General features: G+C 41.8%; 2 protein-coding genes across 8 annotated transcripts in view; one reads left to right on the top strand and one right to left on the bottom strand.

Moving 5' to 3' along the window:
- ZNF654 (zinc finger protein 654) overlaps positions 1–9,597 on the bottom strand; it is a 38,042-nt gene extending 28,445 nt beyond the window's left edge. The window contains exons 1-2 of one of the 2 annotated variants that reach the window (XM_416639.8): positions 9,417–9,597; positions 284–429 (exon numbers count right to left, since the gene is read on the bottom strand). In XM_416639.8, coding sequence (XP_416639.4) covers positions 284–429; positions 9,417–9,548 — 278 coding nt within the window. In that variant the 5' untranslated portion in view covers positions 9,549–9,597. The remainder of the gene's footprint in view (positions 1–283; positions 430–9,416) is intronic. The other variant, XM_025144348.3, reaches the window with a different exon arrangement.
- Positions 9,598–10,037: 440 nt separating this feature from the next.
- Positions 10,038–16,668, top strand: CGGBP1 (CGG triplet repeat binding protein 1). Of its 6 annotated transcripts, none has more exons than XM_015297795.4 (3): positions 10,038–10,095; positions 10,448–10,969; positions 12,437–16,668. In XM_015297795.4, the coding sequence occupies exon 3, from the start codon at positions 12,466–12,468 to the stop codon at positions 12,967–12,969; it is 504 nt and encodes a 167-aa protein (XP_015153281.1). In that variant the 5' UTR covers positions 10,038–10,095; positions 10,448–10,969; positions 12,437–12,465; the 3' UTR covers positions 12,970–16,668. The 6 variants fall into 6 exon arrangements, with proteins under 6 accessions (XP_015153281.1, XP_046757604.1, XP_004938360.2 ...); XM_004938303.5 differs by having other exon boundaries at positions 10,084–10,187; XM_046901642.1 differs by having other exon boundaries at positions 10,084–10,345.
- The last annotated feature ends 4,458 nt before the right edge of the window (positions 16,669–21,126 follow it).

Genomic DNA, 21,126 nt, shown 5'->3' with positions numbered 1-21,126 from the left:
ATGTTCTAGCATTCTGCAGTTCTCTGTCAAATTGAACATACACATAACTGGCCAAAAATCATAGCAAATCATTCCTATAGGTATTTTCAGAATTTGAACATAAAAATCCATTTTAAAATTCATTACTTTCTTAAACAGTGTAAGAAATTTGTCTTAATTACTTAGCTTATTACATCAACCTTAAAAGCTCTGCGTATCTCCAAAACCCACTAGCTATTATAAAAGTACAGCACCAACATTCTACATTGTAAGGGAAATAGTAAGAAAAATATGATGTACTTACAAAGCTAGGCTACTCAATACGTATTGTACGTGCTCACATTCAGCTGGGAATGATACACAGGCAGATGTGAAACAACAGAGAGCTGTCTGAAGCACCTGAAGCTGAGGCAGAGGAACCTGCCATCTTCCAGCATAGTCTTCAACAACCTAATGACAAAAACATGGAAAGCCATATTACAAACCAAGAACATCCTCTTTAATCATGAAACTATAAATAGTTTGTACTGTACCTGCTTCATTTCCCCTCCTTCCTTAGAAGTAGGATTAATAACAACGAAAAACTTCTCAATCCACAAAAACAGAATCCTGACCACCTTCGGTCATCAACTAAAAAACGTAGAAACTTCATTACTTACATTGTAACACTGAGAATACTTAACTGATCATTTACAGAGAGTAAGGCCAAGAAATACATCCATCTTATATAGTAACATAGTAGTTACAGTACTACTATGTTACCACAGTACCACACAGAAGATGCATTTAAACATGAGCTTTTATTTTGCAAGTGAAGACAAACTATGGAGTCTGTAGCAATTCAGACAGCCTACTCTAAACAGAGAGGAAAACTACCACCCTGCATTCTTCCAGCCTTCTCTTAGCAGAGAAAGACAGAGACATACTCTCTTACGTAACCAAATAAATTTGGCCCTTTTTATGTGCATGACAGAGCTTGAAGCTAACTATACCCTCATCCACAGTTATGAAACTACATCACTATTTAGAAAGGAAAAAGTAGATAAAAATAGGTGTTTTAAGAAGTACACGTATCCAACCCTTTACTAGTCATACAATTGATCTTACTTGTGTTATTAAATGGAAGAATCGCCGTATTTCTGACATTACCTCTTCCCACATTGGGTGGGACTAAGACACCACCACTTGAAATTCCTACAACATTATCAACATACAAAATTCCACCCAATCTGCTTTCATACAGTCTCTGTACAAAAAACAACATTTAGTTCAGCGCAGCATTGAAACACAGATTGGTAAAGGCTAAAGACTGGTCATTGTGCTGCTGTCCTATAGAAAGTAGAAGCTAAAGGGCTTTGGATCTTCTCTACACCTTAATCAATAGCTAAAATGCAAGTCATATGCAACACTGAGCAGGCAGAAAAAGCATATTTCTTCCACGCTTTGGCACACTGCTTATCTCACTGCTTTACAGCCAGGCTCCCTTTGCCTATTTACCAGTCTCTCGTTTCCTTTCCATCACAACAGCACAGCCTCAATAGAAGCAGAAGGATGTGGACCAGCTTAAGGTTAAGGCACGGCATATCCTTCTTTAGCTGAAGGAACTTAGCTGAGATCTCCTACATTTGTAGGAAGTGAGAAGCTGGTGGGGAACCACAGTGCCATCAATCCAGTTAGGAAGACAAAGCTGAAGCACTCCTTAGTATACACAAGGAACAAGCAGCAGGCTCCAAGAAAGCTGTGAAGTGCCAGCCCTCATGACACACCTGGGCAGCTTAACTCAAGAGCCAGTCCGGCTAGCAAAGCACAGCTTAAAACTAAAATCAAATATATCATTCTGCAGGCTTTCTTTTGGACTTGAAGTCTGTGAACCTCTCTCAGACCTGTCCACTGCCCCCTCAGCCAAATAAAAGATTTCAAAGTCGAGTTGATTAGCCTGCAATTTTAGCACCAAAGCTACACACTTAATTTTATTTAAGGCTCTACAATATGAACGGGCCAGCAACCCATTTCTGACAGCCTGGTTATACCTGCTCCCAAACAAAGTAGCTATCGACAATGAAAGCAATGTTATTTCTTGTTGTTATTTTAATTTTCACTAACAACAGCAGAGATGGATTTATATTTTGAAACGTATTCTGCCTTTCTACCAAAACTACTTTAAAAATTCCTGTTTCAGAACCAGTTAGTTTAATGCAGCAAATATCTAGGTCAATTGGAAGAGAATTAACTGACTCGTGGATAAATACTCTTCCTGTTACAAGGAATAATAAGCATTTCAGAAACCTGTACTGACACCACCTATTGTGATGTCTCTGAAATACTTCTAAGCAGGTCCCTTGCATAAGAAATAACAAATGCCTTATAAAAACCAAAGACGACTGAGAAAACAGACTCTACTGGTTTTAGCCTCTATGAGGTAAAATAATAATAATAATAATAATAATAATAATAATAATAATAATAATAATAATAATAATAGCAGCTTCAGTTCCCAACAGGGTGTTCTACAGCACTGTAACCTGACAGCCATAGTACTGACATGTTGGTAAATTACTTCCATCAGTGAAACAGTGACATCTGGTTATGGTACTACTTTTTCCCCGGTATCATTAAGGGCAAACTGTAAATAACCATAGAAAGGATTTATGACAGGGAGTGATGAAATTCAGCTTAGACGAGGGTGCAGTAGTACCTGGGTGCAGCAACTGGACAGATCAATACAATGGGAAAGGTGTTACAACAGAGGCATGATGAAAGAAGGACCAGCACAATAGAAAGGAACTACAAAGGAAAGGAAGAAGATTGCTCATCCATATCAGAAGATCCTAGGTTTGCAGGTGAAAGCATCACCAAGGAGGGATCTCCAGAGAGAAGTCCTTCCCCAGTGACAGATGGCCCTTAAATGAGGTCTAGGAGAAGTGCAACCAGGCTCCACCCCTTCTGGTCACACAGCTGAATTGCCTTCACCTGTGCTCGCAGGGCTGACCTGGGTCACTTCCCCAGGTGATCAATCAGTGTGCCAGGCCATGACTCAACAGGAGGGATCAGAAAAGCTCTGAAGCAAGGTAGCAAATGCGAAGGAGTGAAATAAATTCCACATAAGGATCAAGTATTAAACTGGGGCACTTGAAGTCGTAAAGAAACGACAAGTGCAGGGGGAACACCAAGTCAGGTTGGCAATCACACTACTATGGAGCTATGGATCTCTTCTCTAAAGGGATACTGTGGGTGCAGAGTGGCTTCGCTACTCCCAAGGAACTTAAGTGAGCTGAAAAAAAAAAGGCATCTACTGAGAGTTCAGTTCTCAAATAGTGTTATTCAAGCACGAGTAATACTAGATTTAGTGTTCTACCTGGAAACGTCAGAAAATAAATAATCAAAACTTTTTTTTTATTATTCTAATCAGTTGATGGCCTATACGTTGGTACATATCCTACATACCATCAAGATAACTGCATCCTTAGAAAACCAGATTCAATTACTCAAATAGAGTAGAAAAGATCTTAGGATTTTAAGGCTACAGAAGACATCATTTAAAATATCACATAAAATCATTTCAAATCAGTATCTAAAAAAATGGATGTAAGCAATGGCTTTACAGCAATTCACATGAATATTACATAAGGAATAACCAAACAAAATCACACTTCTGGCAAAAGAAAAAAACATCACCAAGCAACGGCATGACACATCCTGCAAGACAAGTTTCTGCCAAAGTTCTATCTTTAAAGCTAAATTCTTTCCCCCACTCACAGCTGCCGAAATCTCTTGTATTTGGCTGAGTTTGCCTTGAGTATGAACAAGACTTAAGGCAGAGCTCCATATACTCTTTGGTCAACCAAATGTAATGAGTAAGTTTCCAGATGTATTTACAGTCTACTACTTGCACAACAGTGAAAACTATTAATCCTACCAAAGTCAATTTGACTACTAGTGGCACTGCAGTCAATGTACCTGATAAAGATATTACTTGATGATTGAAATATTTTTACTGAGAAGATGTAACATTTCTTCCTATCTTTCACTCTCCCCTAGAGTGAAAACCAACTAATGTATACAAAGTTTTATTATATACGGAAGGGATGACTGACAACACATGAACTCAACACAGGAATACCTAAGTTCAGGTCACAGATGACGTTAGCAAAATACAACCTAAGGTGACTCTCAAATAAAGCACAAATATTTAATTCTGTCATCTGAAGAACTGCGACCTAAAAACATGTGTTTTACTATTTTGATGATGGTACCTATCTAATGTTCTGCCTTTTTTATTATTTGAAAAGGCCTGAATAGCAAGCAGCCTATAAAACACCGGACACGCTAAGCTACAGAAGTATCTTTCCAACATTCTTTTTAAGTGTACAAAGGTGCAACTCAGAAGTTACAAGGATCCTGAGAGACCTTCCCGTGCAAAACTCCAAAGCTTAATTTCTCATACAAAAGCTAAACTTTGAGACAAGGTGTCAAGAGCTGGAAAAGCAGCAATATAAATAAGCTTGCAATGAAGTCATACAAATTTCCAGAGAAGTGAAAGGAGAAAAACATAACCACGACCCTGAAAAGTAAGCAAATACAAAGAAATGAAAGCAAGATAACATTAAAATCCCAGAAATCCATCCTTTTTTCAAAGGCTGAAGGAAGGGGTTAATATGTACAGCAAGGATATGATTGCTCAAGCTAAAGGAGACCCAAACATTAAAGAGAACAGAATACGAATAGAGAACTGAGTATGTAAATAAGAAAAGACTTCATGTTAATGGCAAGAGCAGAGCACCTACTGACTCCTTCAGCCTAAAAATACAATCTGCTAATTAAGAATCTGCTAATCAACTACTATCGTGAATTTTCCCTAAAAGTTGACAGAAAACAGCGCCAGGTATCCTGCAAGTACCACAGTGGCTTATCAAGTTTCCCATCAAGTGTCAAAGGAAACTGTGTCGCTACCAAACCCTTGATACCATCCTCTGCAGGCATGAACTGAAAGCTTGCAATTGCCATTAAGCTTTGCAGGAAACGGTGCTTATCGCTCTTAACTTGTAAGGACTTCTTTTCAAGCCTGAATCTCCTTTGAATATGAAGCAGCACAAAGCTAAGCTGCAAATGTAAATAGTTTAAATGTCTGGGTATTCCTTGACTCACAGGTAAAGTCATCTATTACAGATTACATTACTCACCCTTTAAAGCTTTCATTTAACTAGTAAATTCACATATAAAAAAAAACCACACCTAAAAAAGCCAATCAAATAAAGCCAATGAGACTGTAAAAGGTGCTCTCAAAGCCACGAGCAAGTATCAAGCATTTTCATTCAATAAACTACAAATATACATATATATTATGATACCAGAATTAATTGCAAGAGAAAACATTGGTTCAGAATTACAAATTATTCAAGAGAGAAAAAAGCTTCAAAGAAACAGAAGCACTCACGTGACCAAGATTTTTGTAGCTCCTCTTTACAGAAACGTATGAATATCAAACATGCACCCAGTAGTCAGAAAAGTAGTACAAGACAAGTTTGGCATGACCCAAAGTTGTTCTGTTTGGTACAGAATGTAAAAGTAACTAAGCAAATATTGACTTGAAGATTTAAGTGAGAATCAAAGGCAAGTAGTTTCAAATTTGAGCACATCACAAGAAGAGTGAGAACGCATCAATCCCCACATGAGAAGAACCATCGAAGATGCATACATTTTTCGACCTTCATTTATACAAAGCAGTACATACACCAAAGCATGAATAGACAATGAGCACCTAAACCACACACTACTGGATTTTTATTTTTTTGTCTACTAAACTAGATCTAGGAGCCATCATCACCTCTGGTGTGTTACTAAGATTCAGTCCTTAGCTTCCTAATGCATAAAGCCAAGAATTATTTTCCTAGCAGTGACTGAAGATACCACTGATTAACGAAAGCCAACCAGGCAATCATTATTTCAGGAAGTCAGATCACACTGGAAGGCCGTAAACTGTTGCCACAAGAAGAAGCAAGAGAAGATCAAGAAGTGTTTAGCTCTCACAGTATTACTTTAGATCAGAATTATCCTGTGCTTGAGCCAGTACTGAGTCACATAAAAATAACACCTAGTACAGTTATGCAGCCGTGTGGACAACTACAGAAATGCTGGGTGTAACTTCTAACATTTTGATAGTACTTAATGATACGAGGAAAGACTGAAAAGAATAAAAAATTTCAAGGGAGGTGATCAGACTATATCCACTTCAAGTGCAACAAAGTAAGCTATGCTCACTTTTCAACTCCCTCTTAAGGTTTGTTTTCAAATCAAACTCATCCTTCCAAAATAGACCCACTTCCTTTACAGCTGAAAGCTGCGTTACTTTGTCTGCCCCTTGTTATTTGTATGCACTCATAAGGGAACTTCACAGGGACACTGCTCCTAGAGGTGGGCAAGGAATCCCTGAGAAAATCTCAAGTCAAATTTCAAACTCCATACGTGACACAACAAGCCGAAGCTCAGGAAGCTCTTCCAAATGTTTAGACCAAGGGGGTCCTATTAAATACTATCTTTCAATTTACAACTACAAAGAGTCACAGATGCCTTTTCTCCTGCTTGCCAAAGCTGGGAACAGTAGACTTGTTTTTTCCCCAATGCATAAGTGCCTTCAATGCACAGCGAACTTCACAAACGTGAAGAAACGCCAGATCAGCAACTTTAGAAAGAAACACAGATATGTAAACTAGACACTTACTTCACCTTCCAGCTGTCTCTTTTCATTCCCAGCCACAGAAATCTTGATTTTACTTCCTCATGTTATCAACCTCAAACAACCATCTAAAAAAATATATTTTATTCCAGCTTGCCTCGGAAGGTTCAGGGTGTAATGGTGCTGTTACAACACAACACATCCCAGAAAATATACCTGGCTTTGCAGTCGTCACGCTCTGACTTGATCTTACATCACTAAATCATGATTATGCATGTATTTAGGAAAATGACATGACAGCCCAGTCATCTTTCCCAACTGTTCTTTAGTCTACTGTCTAAAAGCTAAGTTCAGCTGCAATACTCCAGGCCTCAAGAGTACTGACCCTGTTTCCAACCCCCTTTTAACAGAACTGTAGAATAAAAGACATGCACACACACGCTTCTTAAGGTCCTTGCCAGTCTCTTACCCTAAAAACAGTCAAGAGGTCTTTGCTTCCATCTGCAGTAAACGGCTCAACAGGATAAAAAGGGTTTAAGCCTTGCTTCACTTTTGCTGCAGCTCACACTGAGGAACATGGATGCGCACACACTTCAGACAGCAACATAACTATACACAATCTAACACATCCCTATATTATAATATTTATTCTGAAGGACAAATAGGTGTTTCATTCACATAGTTCAAAAGTATGGTATTATTGCTAAGCAACTCTCTCTACAACTGCTGTCCAACTTCTGACACAAAAAAAGAGGAACACAGTAGGGACATTCAGAAGCGCCAAAAAACCATGAAGAGAAGCAAAGCTATGTTACCAGTGTAGGATGGAACGAGGTGGAGAGGCTTGATCTGTACAGCAGCCAGAAGATCCGGCTTCAGAAGCTCTAGATGGTAGCACAAAGCAACGTGTTCCGACAAAAAGTAGAGCCAGAGAGAAGAACCAGACTAATAGAGGCACACGTGAAAAACATGACAGGCCTAACAAAGAGACACACTATTTAAATGAGAAATTATCTTTTATAACAGATGTTCCAAGAAAGAGGTGAGCTAAACTTTATGTGTACACTGATCCTTTCTGAAGAAAGAATGGAAATGTGCTTCATCACTTAACTGATGAGGCTGCAGGCCTATGAGCCTCTGTACAGGTATGGATCGGAGCATCGGGACAACTGCACCACTGTCAGCCTAACTGTAAACAAGCTACAGCAGAGCACTCAGCTTCATTTGGTGTCACACCACAAAAGGTCACTGGTTCTCTTCTACCAGTATGCTACACCAACTACATCTCCTTTTTGTATAACTAACTCATTAGAAGAGTTCTACGTCTTGTTCAAGCATATCTTGAATAAAGAAGTCTGTATTTTGAATGAGCACACAACTACAGATCATCAGGTCAAATTTAAACCAGGAAAGTGCCTAGAGACAAAACGTTAATATATTACCTCACTTTCAGCAGGGTTATTTAAACTATGCATTGTTTACAAATATTAAAGAAAAGAAACAGAATCATTTATACACTCAAAACACTGGCTGTCCAAGTGGAGAGTTCATAAAGTAAAAGCAAAGCAAAGTAGGGGAGAAGGCTGGGCAATTTTTCTATACAAAAGAAACTCCAGGGGAAGTCAAGGTCAAACGATTTAGACATTCTATCATTGATAACTGTGATACAATCATTTCACAGGGAAACTCCTTCCCTGGTCTCGTCCTGTTCTGCTCCCTACTCATTCCTAGCCTTGTATGGGGTAGAGGATTGGCGTTAGTGTGAACTATCGCCCCACCTTCACTTCCTTTGTTATCATCAGTTCAACAGACACTAAGCGCAGCTAAAACATCTTAAGATAAAACTTTCAGTCCTGACAGAAGACTGAGAGATTTGAGAAGGATTCAATCAAATACAGCTGTTTCTTCTTCCAGCCGTGGTTTATTCCATACTTCCAAGGCTGTCTGCATCTCTCGACTGCCTTCAGAGATCTTTACACAGACATACTAAGCTTATACATGTTACCAAGCACAAGCAAATACAAAAGCTCCTAGATAAACCCAAGCAGCAACCTATGGGCTCACTGAGCAGTGCTATTCGAGTTAATTTCAAACACGTACTGCAATAAACAACGTGTAAAACATGCATGAGGAAGCACAAAGAGAGAACTCCTGTTGAAATTGAGTACTGTGTAAACGGAGCAAGACGAGCAGAGCGGTGAGGTAAGCAGCCAAGAAGTTCATAAAGTGAAGTAATTACACTGGAAGAAAAACCAGCCCAGGCTGCGTTTCTGAGAACTGCTAGTGCTGCGGTTGGGATATACCTACAACAACTCCCGCTTCAATCAACGCCCGCTGGGCAGGGAAAGCAACCTGTTGGCGCTCGTTACTTAGCAAAGGGGACGTAGGTTGCAAAGAGCACGGAATTAACCACTGAATTCATTTCTGCCCGTGGCCCTGCGTGAAGACACGCTGCTTTCTGTGAAACAATTCAATAATAATCATCACAATAACAAGGAGACGAAGTACGCGGGTCTAATTCGGCCATCCTTAAGGGCACGGCCCCGCGGCAGCCCCCTCCCCCCCACCCGGCGTCGTTCCGCCCGCCGCACGTGGCCCGGCCCCACCGCCCGCCCCGGGAGACACCTCCGCTCCCTTCCAGCCCTCGGCCGCAGCCCCGCTCCCGCCGCCGCGAGGGGGGCGCCGAGGGCTCGAACCCCACCCGCCCCACCGCCGCCCGCGGGGGGGAGGGGCGAGGAGCGGCGGGGGGCGGGGCGGCGCTCACCTGGCAGAAGCGGCGGCAGTAATACTGGCTGTGGAGTAGGGCCGGCAGGCCGGCGGGCGGGCCCGGCGCCGCCAGGGCCTCCAGCTCCTCGCTGAGCCGCTCCGACTCCTGGTCGCTCTCGTCTTCCGCCATGCTGCTCCGGCCGCCCTGCGCGTACCGAGCGCCCCCCTGCCCCCGCCCCTCCGCGCCGGAAGGGGCCGCCCCCGCCCCTCCGCCTCACGTCCGGCCACGCCCCCCCGCCGCACGCCTATTGGGCCGGCCGGCGTGCCGCCCGACGGCCAGCGCGGAGACGGCTCGCCGCTGACCCCTGACCTCTGGCTCCTCCCTTCCGCCCGGCCCCGCCGGAGCGTCTTGTGATTGGAGCAAAAGTCTCCTCGTTACTTTACGCAGCCCTCCTCATTGGCTGCTCTTCCCGCTCATCACATCGCCCTCCGCAGCTACTGGCCGAAGCGCCCGTCCACTAAACGCGGAGGTTGCCTTCGCGAGCTCCGATTGGTCTCGGTGCGCCTCAATCACGGCATTTACGCCCGCCCCCAACTCGCGATTGGACGAGCGCGCCGTCCGTCTGCACGCGGCCGGGTCGGGAGAAGCCAATCAGCACCGGCTTTCCTCCCGTCTGCCGCTCTCGGGCGGCGGTCGCTAGGCCGGTTGCTAGGTCCCGCCTACCGCGGCCGCCAGGGTGGGTAGCTGTGTCTGGCTGCGGCGCGGCGGTGGCGGGGAGCGTCCGGCGCAGGCCGCGCGGAGCAGGGGGAGACCGCGCGGCCCCAGCGGGTAACGGCGCTCGGCAGGGGGCGGCGCCTCCGGGTCTGCGCTCCGGGCCGGGCGGGGCGGCGAGACCACACCTGTCTGCGTCTGGTCGGGCTGAGGGAGGACCGAGCGGCCTCCGGGAGGCGGGCGGCCCCGGGCCGACAGGGCGTGAGAGCGCTGGGGTAGGCGGGAGGCAGGGCCGGGCCCGCTGTCACCGCGCGGTGCCCTCCTGAGGCGAGGGGCGGAGGGCTCACGCGGGCTCGTGTCGTGTATTCGGGCTGCAGGCACTCCGCGTCGGCACGGGGACAGTGCCTCGGGAAACAGACGCGCCGGTCTGTGACCTTACGGGCTGCTTCGCTTGGCAAGGAGACGGCTACACCTATCCGACTGCTGCAAACCCTCCTCCTCCACACCTTACGTGCGCTTCGGAGTCGCCCGCCGATCCCGCGCACGTGCAGTGGTTCCGCCTCAGCGTGAGCTGTTAGCAGAGCTCGCTTATCAGCGCTCCCGCAGCCTCCGAGAGCAGTGCTTCATCCCTGCGCTCGGCCAGCCGGCGTTACTTGTGAACGATCCCTGCCAGACCTTGGAGACGGGAGGAAAACGTCCCGTGTTTTCAGCACTTGTCCAGCTCGCAGAATTACTGCCTCCCATCCCGATATAAGCGCGAACGCTTGGTTTTGTGTATGGTTCGTTTTGACGTTTCCAAGTCCTGAGCAACAAGTTGGTGCTGGGATAAGGCTGTTTGGAAGTTCGGTTTCGGGAGGCTTTCAGTTCCTTGTGAAACTCGTGGGAATTGAACCCATAAGGTAACAAACAGGAAAACGTTCTATTGATCCCAACAGAAAATACCTCACTCCATAGGGTTGTGCAGGATCATTCAAGCCTGTAGTTCTGGAAAGTAGCAGATGATAGTTCAGAAAACAGACTGAGGAAGTATCTAATAACAAGATTTTCATCTCCAACATTCAAAGAGGATGTCGGCTCCTCATGTGTTTCTTGAAGACTATAATTGTCAAGACTGAACTCTGTTTGATTGCTATATTTCCAGAGCAAGTTAAAGGCATTCTGGGCAGCACAAGCTCTGTTCAGTCCTTGAAGTTGGACAGGCCTGCCTTACAGCCAGTTGGGAAATCTGTGGCTTTTAAAGGCAGATTTTTTAAACGTTACAACTGCAAACTGTGTGAAACTAATTAAATATAGTGACACATCTACAGTTAACACAGATCTGTCTTTCTGTCTAGTAGTTAGCAGAGGTAATGGCAATATTCCTGCAAGTCATTCATCCCTGTAAGCAAATATCCAGGCAACCTGTTAGATTTCCTCAAAATATTTGTGAATTGTTATTTTGCTCAAAAACAAACAAACAAACAAACGCCCCAAAACCTTCAACCTGGACATAGGGAAGTTTTTCAGGCTTTTACCTTGAAGATGTAACAACAGTAAGAGAAATAGAGCCTGATTGATTTTGGTACGCTTGACTAGATTATTGCTTGCTTTGATAATGTAATTTTAAAGTGATATTAAAGACAGTCCTGCTGTCTTCTCTGAGTAATAGGTTACGTTTCTGAGAGTAGTTGTCTCTGTGGAAAAAAAAAAATACAGGCTTTTATTTTTAATTGAAACATGTACTTGCAGGTTTCTGTTCACATCAGACTGCTTTTGCTGCACTTTCACTGCAGCGACAAAAAACATGTGACTCTAAGTTAAGGTCCAGTCTAATAGCTGAGGTTTGAGGCAGGGATAAAAGTGAAAGGTGTTCCAAGTGAGTAATGAGTGCCAGCGAAGCTCAGATCACTTTATTGTTTAAGCCTGTATAAATTGACAGTGATGGCCTTCTTGCCTGAGGTTTTTTCTAACACAGGTAATGCAAACTTTCAGGAAATAAAGAGGAAAATACTGACTCAACATAGCTAATAAATTGTCAAATATGTTTAAAACGTTAAGAAGGCAAACTTTATCTTCGAGATTAAACTGTATTTGTGGAAAAAAAAACCAAACAACTGTGTATGACTTTCAGTGATGAACAGATTGAAGGGTTCTGTTGAGCTTTGCAGCTGTAGAAACTAAAAGGTAGTTTACAGTGACCCGTGAGGAGCTTGTTTCTTCAAAGGAAAACTTCAAGATGCAGAACCGCTCAATAATAGTTTTGTGCACGTATCCGACATGTAATTGGCTTTTAGATGGCAATTAGCACCATGCTGGATACCAAATAGTCAGCACTCGAGATGGTTTGAATGAAATCATTCGCATGTCTTAATGGCATTTTTCTTCAGCTTTCAGGTAAAGCTCAGTGAAGGCCACCATGGAACGGTTTGGAGTGAAGTCCACTCCGTCACGTAACCGCTCGAAGACTGCTTTGTACGTAACTCCTCAGGATCGGGTAACTGAGTTTGGCAGCGAGCTGCATGAAGATGGCGGAAAACTCTTCTGCACTTCCTGCAACGTGGTCCTGAATCACGTCCGTAAGTCGGCAATCAATGACCACCTCAAGTCAAAAACGCATACGAAGCGGAAGGCGGAGTTTGAAGAGCAGAACGTCAGGAAGAAGCAGAGGACTCTGACCGCCTCCCTTCAGTGCAACAGCACTGCTCAGACAGAGAAAACCAGCGTCATCCAGGACTTTGTGAAAATGTGCCTGGAAGCTAATATTCCCCTTGAGAAGGCTGACCATCCTTCTGTGCGAGCCTTCCTGTCTCGCTACGTCAAGAACGGAAGTTCGATACCTAAGTCGGAGCAGTTAAGGAAAGCATACCTGCCCGATGGGTATGACAATGAGAATCAACTCATCAATACCGAAGATCGCTGAGAAGAAAACTGTTTTAATCATCGTTGTGAAGTTTTACATATTGATGGTGTGGTTTATTTTTATATTCATGCATATATACAGTGTTACATATTGGTTTTACAAGCTATTTTGTATTGTAGAAATGACAATCTATTTGTGAACTAGGTGGTATGCTGGAGACTGTCTCTAACCCTGCGGTAGACTCGAGAGCTGCTTTGATATAGGACTCACAGTGAGTGCAGGGAACATGCCTGGCGTACGTCCCGTCTGTGTTCAGTCCAGCTGTAACTGACGCTAAGAAAAAGGCACTTGGGTGGAGAACCTCCCTTACCTAAACTGTGCATCTGAATACACAAAGAAGAGGATGCAGTAGGAATTGTTCATCGTGTGAGCGGATTGCTTTGTCCAGAATCTTGTCCGTGAGCGACCAAGAAGTACTGCACATTAAAAATGGAAGAGGCTGTAGAATGGTTAGTTAACATAAGTGATCTGGTGGGGAGGATGATTGCAATTTCCTAATCAAGTTGGCTTATGTTTTAAAAGAGGAAACATTTTTCTTCTAGAATACTCTTAATCCTATTTGATGCAACTGTGGATGCACTCATTACCTAGCCTGAATAGGTGGCCTTTTGTACCTGCCTTTGAACTCCACTATTCTTATAAAGCCAAAAGTTCTGAAGATTTGCCATGCCTGGTTTTTTAAATCTCCATATCCTTTTCTTGGTTTAATACGTTCCCTCCAGTTTCAGTGCCAAACTCTGAAAGCTAAGTGGACAAACTAATAACTACGTGTGGTTTACAGCACAGCTGCTAGCAAGCAAATTTTACACTGGACCAAGATCATAGTAGTAGGGGGAACGAATGCCTGTTTCTTACAGCAAGATAAAAGATGCTGAATTTAAACTGGAGTTGGAGGAGGAACAAAATAGTGGAGTTGAGCAAGCTTTTCCCAGTGGGCAGGGGAAGAGGCTCCTCCGTCTCTCCCTGCACGTCCTTTACTTCTCGCCTCAGCCTTTTAGTCAAAGGAGGTAAAATGATTAAAATACTTTTCAAAATAGTTACTGCAACGGTTATTCAGTATTTGTAAGAACAGCTAGGAAAGCCTGTATACTTTGAAGCTGTAATGGAATTACACCCCTGGGGTGTATTTCCTGTTCTGTGCCCAAGATGCCATCTATTGAACTGACAAAGAAGGTAAATGTAAGTTAAAGAAGTTCAATAATGTTGCTCTCTCCCAAATCTAGTAAGCTGTTACTAAGCTAATCCAAATTATTATGCCAAATAGTGGACTTGATGCAAGTGCTTGCTCTATAATGTTTTCAATGGAATGGTGGAGCATTGTAAAAAGAGCTTGATTTTCTTTAGATGTTCTGAATTTAAGGAGGTGCCAAGCATTTACTAAGTTGCATAGAAATGCTCCACTCAGTGGATATAAGTGATGCAAGCATGCTTTAACTCCCGCAAGTGGAGCCAGTTTTCTGTTCGTCTTCCTTTCCCTGTAAAGTTTGATGATATCACATTATTTCTTTTATTCAGGATATTTACAGCAATACTAGGTATTTGCTAAGAGACAAAGTAACCTACTTATTTTGTTTCTGTGGCTAATTTCTACAGGAGGGTCTCTTTTGCTGGATTAAAAGAGACTTACATACTTAGTAATAACTGCTTTTTTTGTGCAATTCTTGCAGAAATGCAGTTAGTGTTACAACAGTGTCTTCTAGCCTTCTGCTATGGGAAGTGCTTGAATAAATGGACAAAAGCAAAAAGCATATGCCAGTACATGGGTACTCAGTACACTGCTGCACCATTGGTCCCTGTTGAAGCTAGTGGGACTTCATGCAGGTGTAGCAATCCTGTCAATGATATTAGTTTCTGGTGTAGGACTTCAGACCAATAACATCATAATGGTTTTGTTTTCCTCTAATCCTATATATCAAAACTTGCCTTCCCAAATATCATTTGCTATTGCAAGAGCTTGGGTTTTGCTTAAGCTCATAAACTGCCTTGGGCTAGAACTGTTTTATAAATCTTCTAAAGCCAAGTAAAAGGTACACTGCCAAGAGCCTTTTCTGTCCTGACCATAAAAGAATGTGGGTTTGGTTTTTTTTTTTTTGTTTGTCATGCTTTTTGGGAGTGTTTTTTTTGCTTGTTTGTTTTACAGCTGCTGTCTTGTTGCAGTGAAATGAAAAGACAAAACATACAATAATATCAAGTATACTCTTGCACAGCAAAACAAAGAGAAAACCTTGAAAATGAAAGTTAGTGATAGCTACAGCTTTTGTTTAAGAGCAGTCACTCATTCATTAAGGCAAAACAATATTGTATCACCCAGTTTATCAAAAGTTTACTTTCTACTTAAGAAGCAGTCTAAATTTAGGCTCTTTGCACAGTATTAATACAATTCTGTGACGATCTTTTGTATCTTAAGTGTTTAGTATCAGTTTATTTTTAATGCAGAATTACTGCAGAGGGTATGAGCCCAGTGAGGATCCCTTGCAGTGTAATCATACTGTAACCTGTAACTGACTTATAACAAAAAGTCGTCAGGATTTTGAATGGAACTGGCTGAATTCCAATGCACAGCAATTTGTAAGGCAATGATATGTTAATAATAGCATTCTTATAATTTAAAAAAGTTTTTTGAAACTTGATGAAATCAAAATCAACATTACGACAGATACTTATAACAAGGTAAGACAATGGAAAAGAAAGCACTTCCACGTACCTAGAAAGAATAATAAGTTTGTATTCATGGACATAGCCCAGATCACAAACAAGAAATTTACAGTTGTTTTCTATTAAAGACGGTTCGCCTAAGTCTTGGAATCGAGTCCTGCAAGCAGTCAAGTTTGTACAATAATTTTGCTGTTGTGGCTACAGTTGGACAAAAATAAACTTGTTTTAATTACTATTGATTTTAAGGAAGATTTACAGCAGAGGTTTTCTGGTATTTCTAAAACTAAGTAATAACAAATTCCTGGAACAGGGGCTGTGGTTGTGTTGTTTAGCAGTCTCCATGGGGTTTTGCTTTTTTGTTCTGTTTTCCTGCAAGAACACTGCATTTTTTAGTAATATATTTGAAATTACATGTAATTTAAAAAAGAATGTACTTTGACCATGTTCGTACATTAGCTTAGCCAATTCACAGCTAAAATGACTCCAAAATGCATTTCTTAGAACACTTTCAAAGAGTAAAATACTGGACAAAAGGAGTATTCTCTGTTCCGTGAATTACGTATGCACACCACATTAGTTTCAGCTTGCATGATCTTGAAAAACGTGAGTTGTACTATTTTTGAGCATTTTCAAGCCTTTAATTTGTCAGGTCCTTATAGGGAATGAAACACAGGATATAACGAAAGGGAAAGTGGTTTTTCAACTGAGAGAGAAACTTAGTTCTGCGAAGTATGGGATATTCTCATGACAGAAGGACTGTTTTTAGTTAGAGCCCTTTTTATCAATTCTGTTGAACTGAACAGTGACGTGCTCCCCACTAAGTTTTGCAGCATCATGACGGTTTTGGGAAGGAGGGAAAAAAAAAAGCTGGAAGTTTAGTAAGGGTTATCTCCATTTGTATTTACATATGAAGAGAGGCAAGACTCACCACTGTTGTGTTCACATTGTACTCACTGCTAACTTCTTGTGTAATTTGAGTGCTTGTTGTCTTTGTACAATTTTAAGATTGTATCTAACTTTCAAAATAAATTTTTTTTAAACAAAGATTCTTATTGTAAATAATGCTGTTAGACTTCAGTTGTTTTATCATGAAGGATGTTTTGCTTCTGGTGAATGGCCACAGAACTGGTTTCAATGAGAGGACGAAATGATGATGAGATGTTAGAGTGAGGCTGAATCTACCTGGGTTCAGTTTCCTGCAGTGTCACAGGACTTCCTGTTAGAACAGTAAGACCACGGTGAGTGATTTAAGTTTTTATATTAAAATACTATTGGAAGAGAAATACTTTACTTTGTAAAGTTTTCACTTGGTAATGGAAAAAAAAGATCCTTTTAAAAAAAAATAAAGGAATTCCTTTTTCATAGAACTTATGCATTATCTCTTATTTCAACAAGAAAATAAAGAAGTTCTGGCAGTTGAAGTATAACATTAATGCGAAGCAATGGAAATGGATGGTGACAGAAAAAAAAATGTGAGGTAGAGCAGGGACATAGGCAACCCTTCAAGTAATATCACCATATCTTGAAGCTATTTGACTGCTGGTAGATCTACACAATCCCACTGAAGTACATTTTAAGACTATACAGAACTTCTGTTGCCAGTCAAGTATGTGATTTTTCTTCTCATTGTGTCAGAAATTTCCTGATCCTGCCTTCAGTTGCAAGCAAATGCTGATTGAGGTAATTCTTGATGCTACAGAAAGTGATCTGTAGATAGAGTCTTACAGTTGCCTAATGCCTCAGGTCTTTTCAGGAAGGGCTTCTGTAACTTGGAAAAATCCTTTTCTTCCAAACTATCTGATAAGAGGTAAAAAATTGATCCTTATCTCCCTTATGGACTTCATAAAATTCAAGCAATTACATTCACCTGTCAAGATAATCCAGCGTACATTTGAATATTTTTCAAGTTCCCTGTCCCAAATCCTTGTCTCTTGGCAACTCATGATGGATCAATGATAAACTGCTGTTGCAGCCTCTTGATTCATTAATTTATTAATATTAATTTCCTACTCTTAGCCATGTTCTGACATCACCTCTCTAAGCCAGGTTGCTTTTTCTTTTTAACCCTTGTATCAAATGGAAAAGCACCAAACATACCCTTTGGTAAAGTTCTCTTGCATGGGAAATTCCTCTGTGGAAGAAGGTTACGTATACTTGCAATAGGAAAGCATCAGTAAGAATCTGTGTGGAAGCTGTAGCAGAATCAGGTGGGGTATGCATGTAAAGTTTAGTAACGCAGCTATTCTAAACTCTTGTGATGACATCTTAACTTCCTAAGTTAGTCACATGGTTTAAGCCATATCCAAAATGCAGTAGGATTAAGTGTACAGCAACTGCTTTCAGGCCACATTTATACTGTTAATTAGGTCTGGCATTTGTGAATGACATAGGCTGGACAGCAGAGACTGGAAGATAAAGAGCCTGTGAAAGTTCTGCTTAGGTCAAGTAATAAAGATTTTCTGTTCATCCCTCAGCTTTCCTCAGTCCACAGAGGATTTGGAATTTGTGGGTCTTCTAGTGTTAAAGTCTACTTTCATAATCAAAAGCAGATCGTACATCTCAGAAGTAAAACATGCAGACTGAGATGGGACGCAGAGAGCTACAGCAACTGTCACTCGGGCTTGACTAATTCCAAATGTTGTATGTTGAGTGTAAAACAGAGAAAGTATCAAATAAACAACTCCTGAGTATCTATTTCAGTCTTTTCTCCCTTTGAGATAAGCTGTTAAGCCTCCCAGTTCTATGGCTCACTTTAAGCTTCAGAAAACAGAAAAATTTGAAGATCTGGCCTTGTAAAATAGCATCGGTTTGGTTAGAAGATTTCTGCTAGATCTGAAGGGGGACATAAGATCACAGTTGTACAAAGTTTGTCTTCAGCTGAACCCCAAACAAGTACAGGCAATTTACATTCATTATTTAGATGCATCTTCTCCAATTCAGTAATGCACAGGGAGAGGACATTAAAACTGAGGATTACTTAAGTGCAGTGGAGTGTCAGTACTCTCATATCATCATGTGCTCCATGAGCACACTAAACGAAGAGCACGCATTCATCAGGAAGTTCCTAATTTGACTTTAGATACTTATTCTCTTGTCCAGTCTTTCTCTTCAATGAGAACCACTGTGCTCCTGAAGAAAATAAATCTTTTTTTTCTTTCAGTTCATTATTGGAGTATTCTTTAGCAATGCAGAAGAGAGATGGGGTACATTCAACAATTCTGTTCAAAGCTGGAGAAAAAAAATAATTGGAAGCTTCTGAGGCCGTTAAGATTTTCTTATACATTGGTTTGTCTCAAGTGTTTTTCCATCTGTCCTTTAGGGTACAAAACAGATGTCCCATATTTGGGATTAGATTTCACTGTAATTAGCCTTAAATTGCTTCCTCTCTCCCCTTATTTCTGAAGCCAATCATTGCCATAAAATTAATCAAATAACTAGAATAGCCATGCTTATACTTTGCAAAGTACTTATACACAGTAAAACCCTGAGCAGGCTTTTAGCCTACTCTTCATAGTACTTAGAGGTCCTTGCTCATTCTGCACTTCAGATGCAAGATACACACTCGTGGATTTATCAAGACTCGGCTCATCTGATTAAACTGAAATTGCTCAGGAAAGGCAAGCAGATGCAGAGAACTTCACTGTGATAAAGGAAAGAGCCTGCATAGACAAGAAGTAATTGACTCTTCCTTTAGCAGTGAGTTACAGTAATACAAGATAGGAACAGGCCACAAGGACCACCCCATAGTCCATGGGTCAGCACACTCTGCAAGCTGTGTGGCCACGAGTGACAAGCAAGTCTCTGAAGGAGAGATGTTTGCTGAGAGACTAGATGATTCAATAAATTCCAGTCAGTAAAGCTACACATAGTGCTAGGAAGGTAATTTTCAGCAGACTTGAGCCCACCACCTCCCACCATCTTAACGCAATTAGAGGTCAATGCCTAAGAACTTGGAAACAGGGAAAACACAGCCCCAAAAAACACACAGCTTTGTCTTGTCACTAGAAAGAAACTGGGACAGAACAGAAGGAGGAGCATTACACAGATATTTCCCTCATTTATGTCCATTAAAGTTAACAGTAGTCCTATGATGATCATAGAATCATCAAGGTTGGAAAAGACCACTAACATCAGCACCATGCCCACTAACCAATATTCTTCTCGTCCCTTTTTGAATGTTGTGCTGAGGGACATGGTTTAGTGAGAACCATTGGTGATGGGTGAATGGTTGGACTGGATGATCCTGTGAGTCTTTTCCAACCTTTGTGATTCTATGATTCAGTGCCACACTGACCCTTGTACACCTTCAGAGACAGCAATTCCACCACCTCCCTGGGCAGCTTGTTGCACTGCCTCACCACTCTTCTTTCTGAGAAGAAAGTTCTCCTAATACCCAACCTGAACATCCTCCAGCACAACGTAAGGCCATTCCCTCTTGTCCTATTGCTGTCACCCAGAAGAGGCTGACCCCCACCTCATCACAGCCTTCTTTCAAGATGTTGTGAGAGAATGATAAGGTCTCCTTGAGCCTCCTCTTCTCCAGGGACTGCCCAAACTTTACTCCAATACTTTTGGAACCACTTCCTTAAAATGGTTCCCAGCACACCAAATTATGCTAGTTGTTGCTTTTGTGTTGTATTGAACTCTTAGTTCTTTAAAGAATTGGGATCTGCAGGGATTCAGATGAGGCATGATTTGCACACAGCAAAGAAGCTACTACACTGCATATAGTAGAAGTCAGTGCCATCTAGTGACATCTCTTTTTTGCCATCTTCAAATGCTCTCAAGCCTGAACTAAATGTATAAGGACTTGAATAGATGACATAACTATCAGTTTAGAACTGTGCCTTTCTATTTTGGTAAACAGTTATTTTATATTTAAATATATTGATAGTGTATTCATGTCTACTTTTATTCTTATATTTAAGTTCTAGTTATTTTACATTTACTTAGTGAAGTGCTTTATGTACAGCAAAATCTTTAAAACATTTTTAAAACAGAACACTGTGTTTTAGTGTCTCAAAGTTGGGGACAGATTTTTGTTTGTTTATAAGTTAGGATATAAGTTACCATTTAAGACCTTAAAAAAATAAAATAAAAAAAAAATAGAACCAACACAGGAGAATCTAGATCCCTCCGAAGGGCCTCCCTACCCTCTGGCAGATCAACTCCTTCTCAGCTTGGTGTCATCTGCAAACTTACTGAGGGTGCACTCAATCCCCTCATCAAGATTGTTAATAAAGATGTTAAATAGGAGTGGCCCCAGTACCGAGCCCTGGGGGACACAACGCATGACCAGCCACCAACTGGATTTAACTCCATTGACCACAACTCTTTGGGCCCGGCCATACAGCCAGTGTTTCACCCAGCAGAGCATACACCCATCCAAACCGTGGGCAGCCAGCTTCTCCACGAGGATGTTGTGGAGGACAGTGTCAAAGGCTTTACTGAAGTCCAGGTAGACCACATCGACAGCCTTACCTTCATCCACTAAGTGAGCCA

This window comes from Gallus gallus, chromosome 1 (genome assembly GCF_016699485.2).
Source record: "Gallus gallus isolate bGalGal1 chromosome 1, bGalGal1.mat.broiler.GRCg7b, whole genome shotgun sequence".
NCBI lineage: Eukaryota > Metazoa > Chordata > Aves > Galliformes > Phasianidae > Gallus > Gallus gallus.
This window is presented reverse-complemented; position numbering and strand designations above follow the sequence as displayed.

What these genes read in the sequence shown, in the direction of transcription:
- CGGBP1 (XM_046901648.1), top strand. Translation starts at nt 12,466, where the DNA reads ATGGAACGGTTTGGAGTGAAGTCCACTCCGTCACGTAACCGCTCGAAG.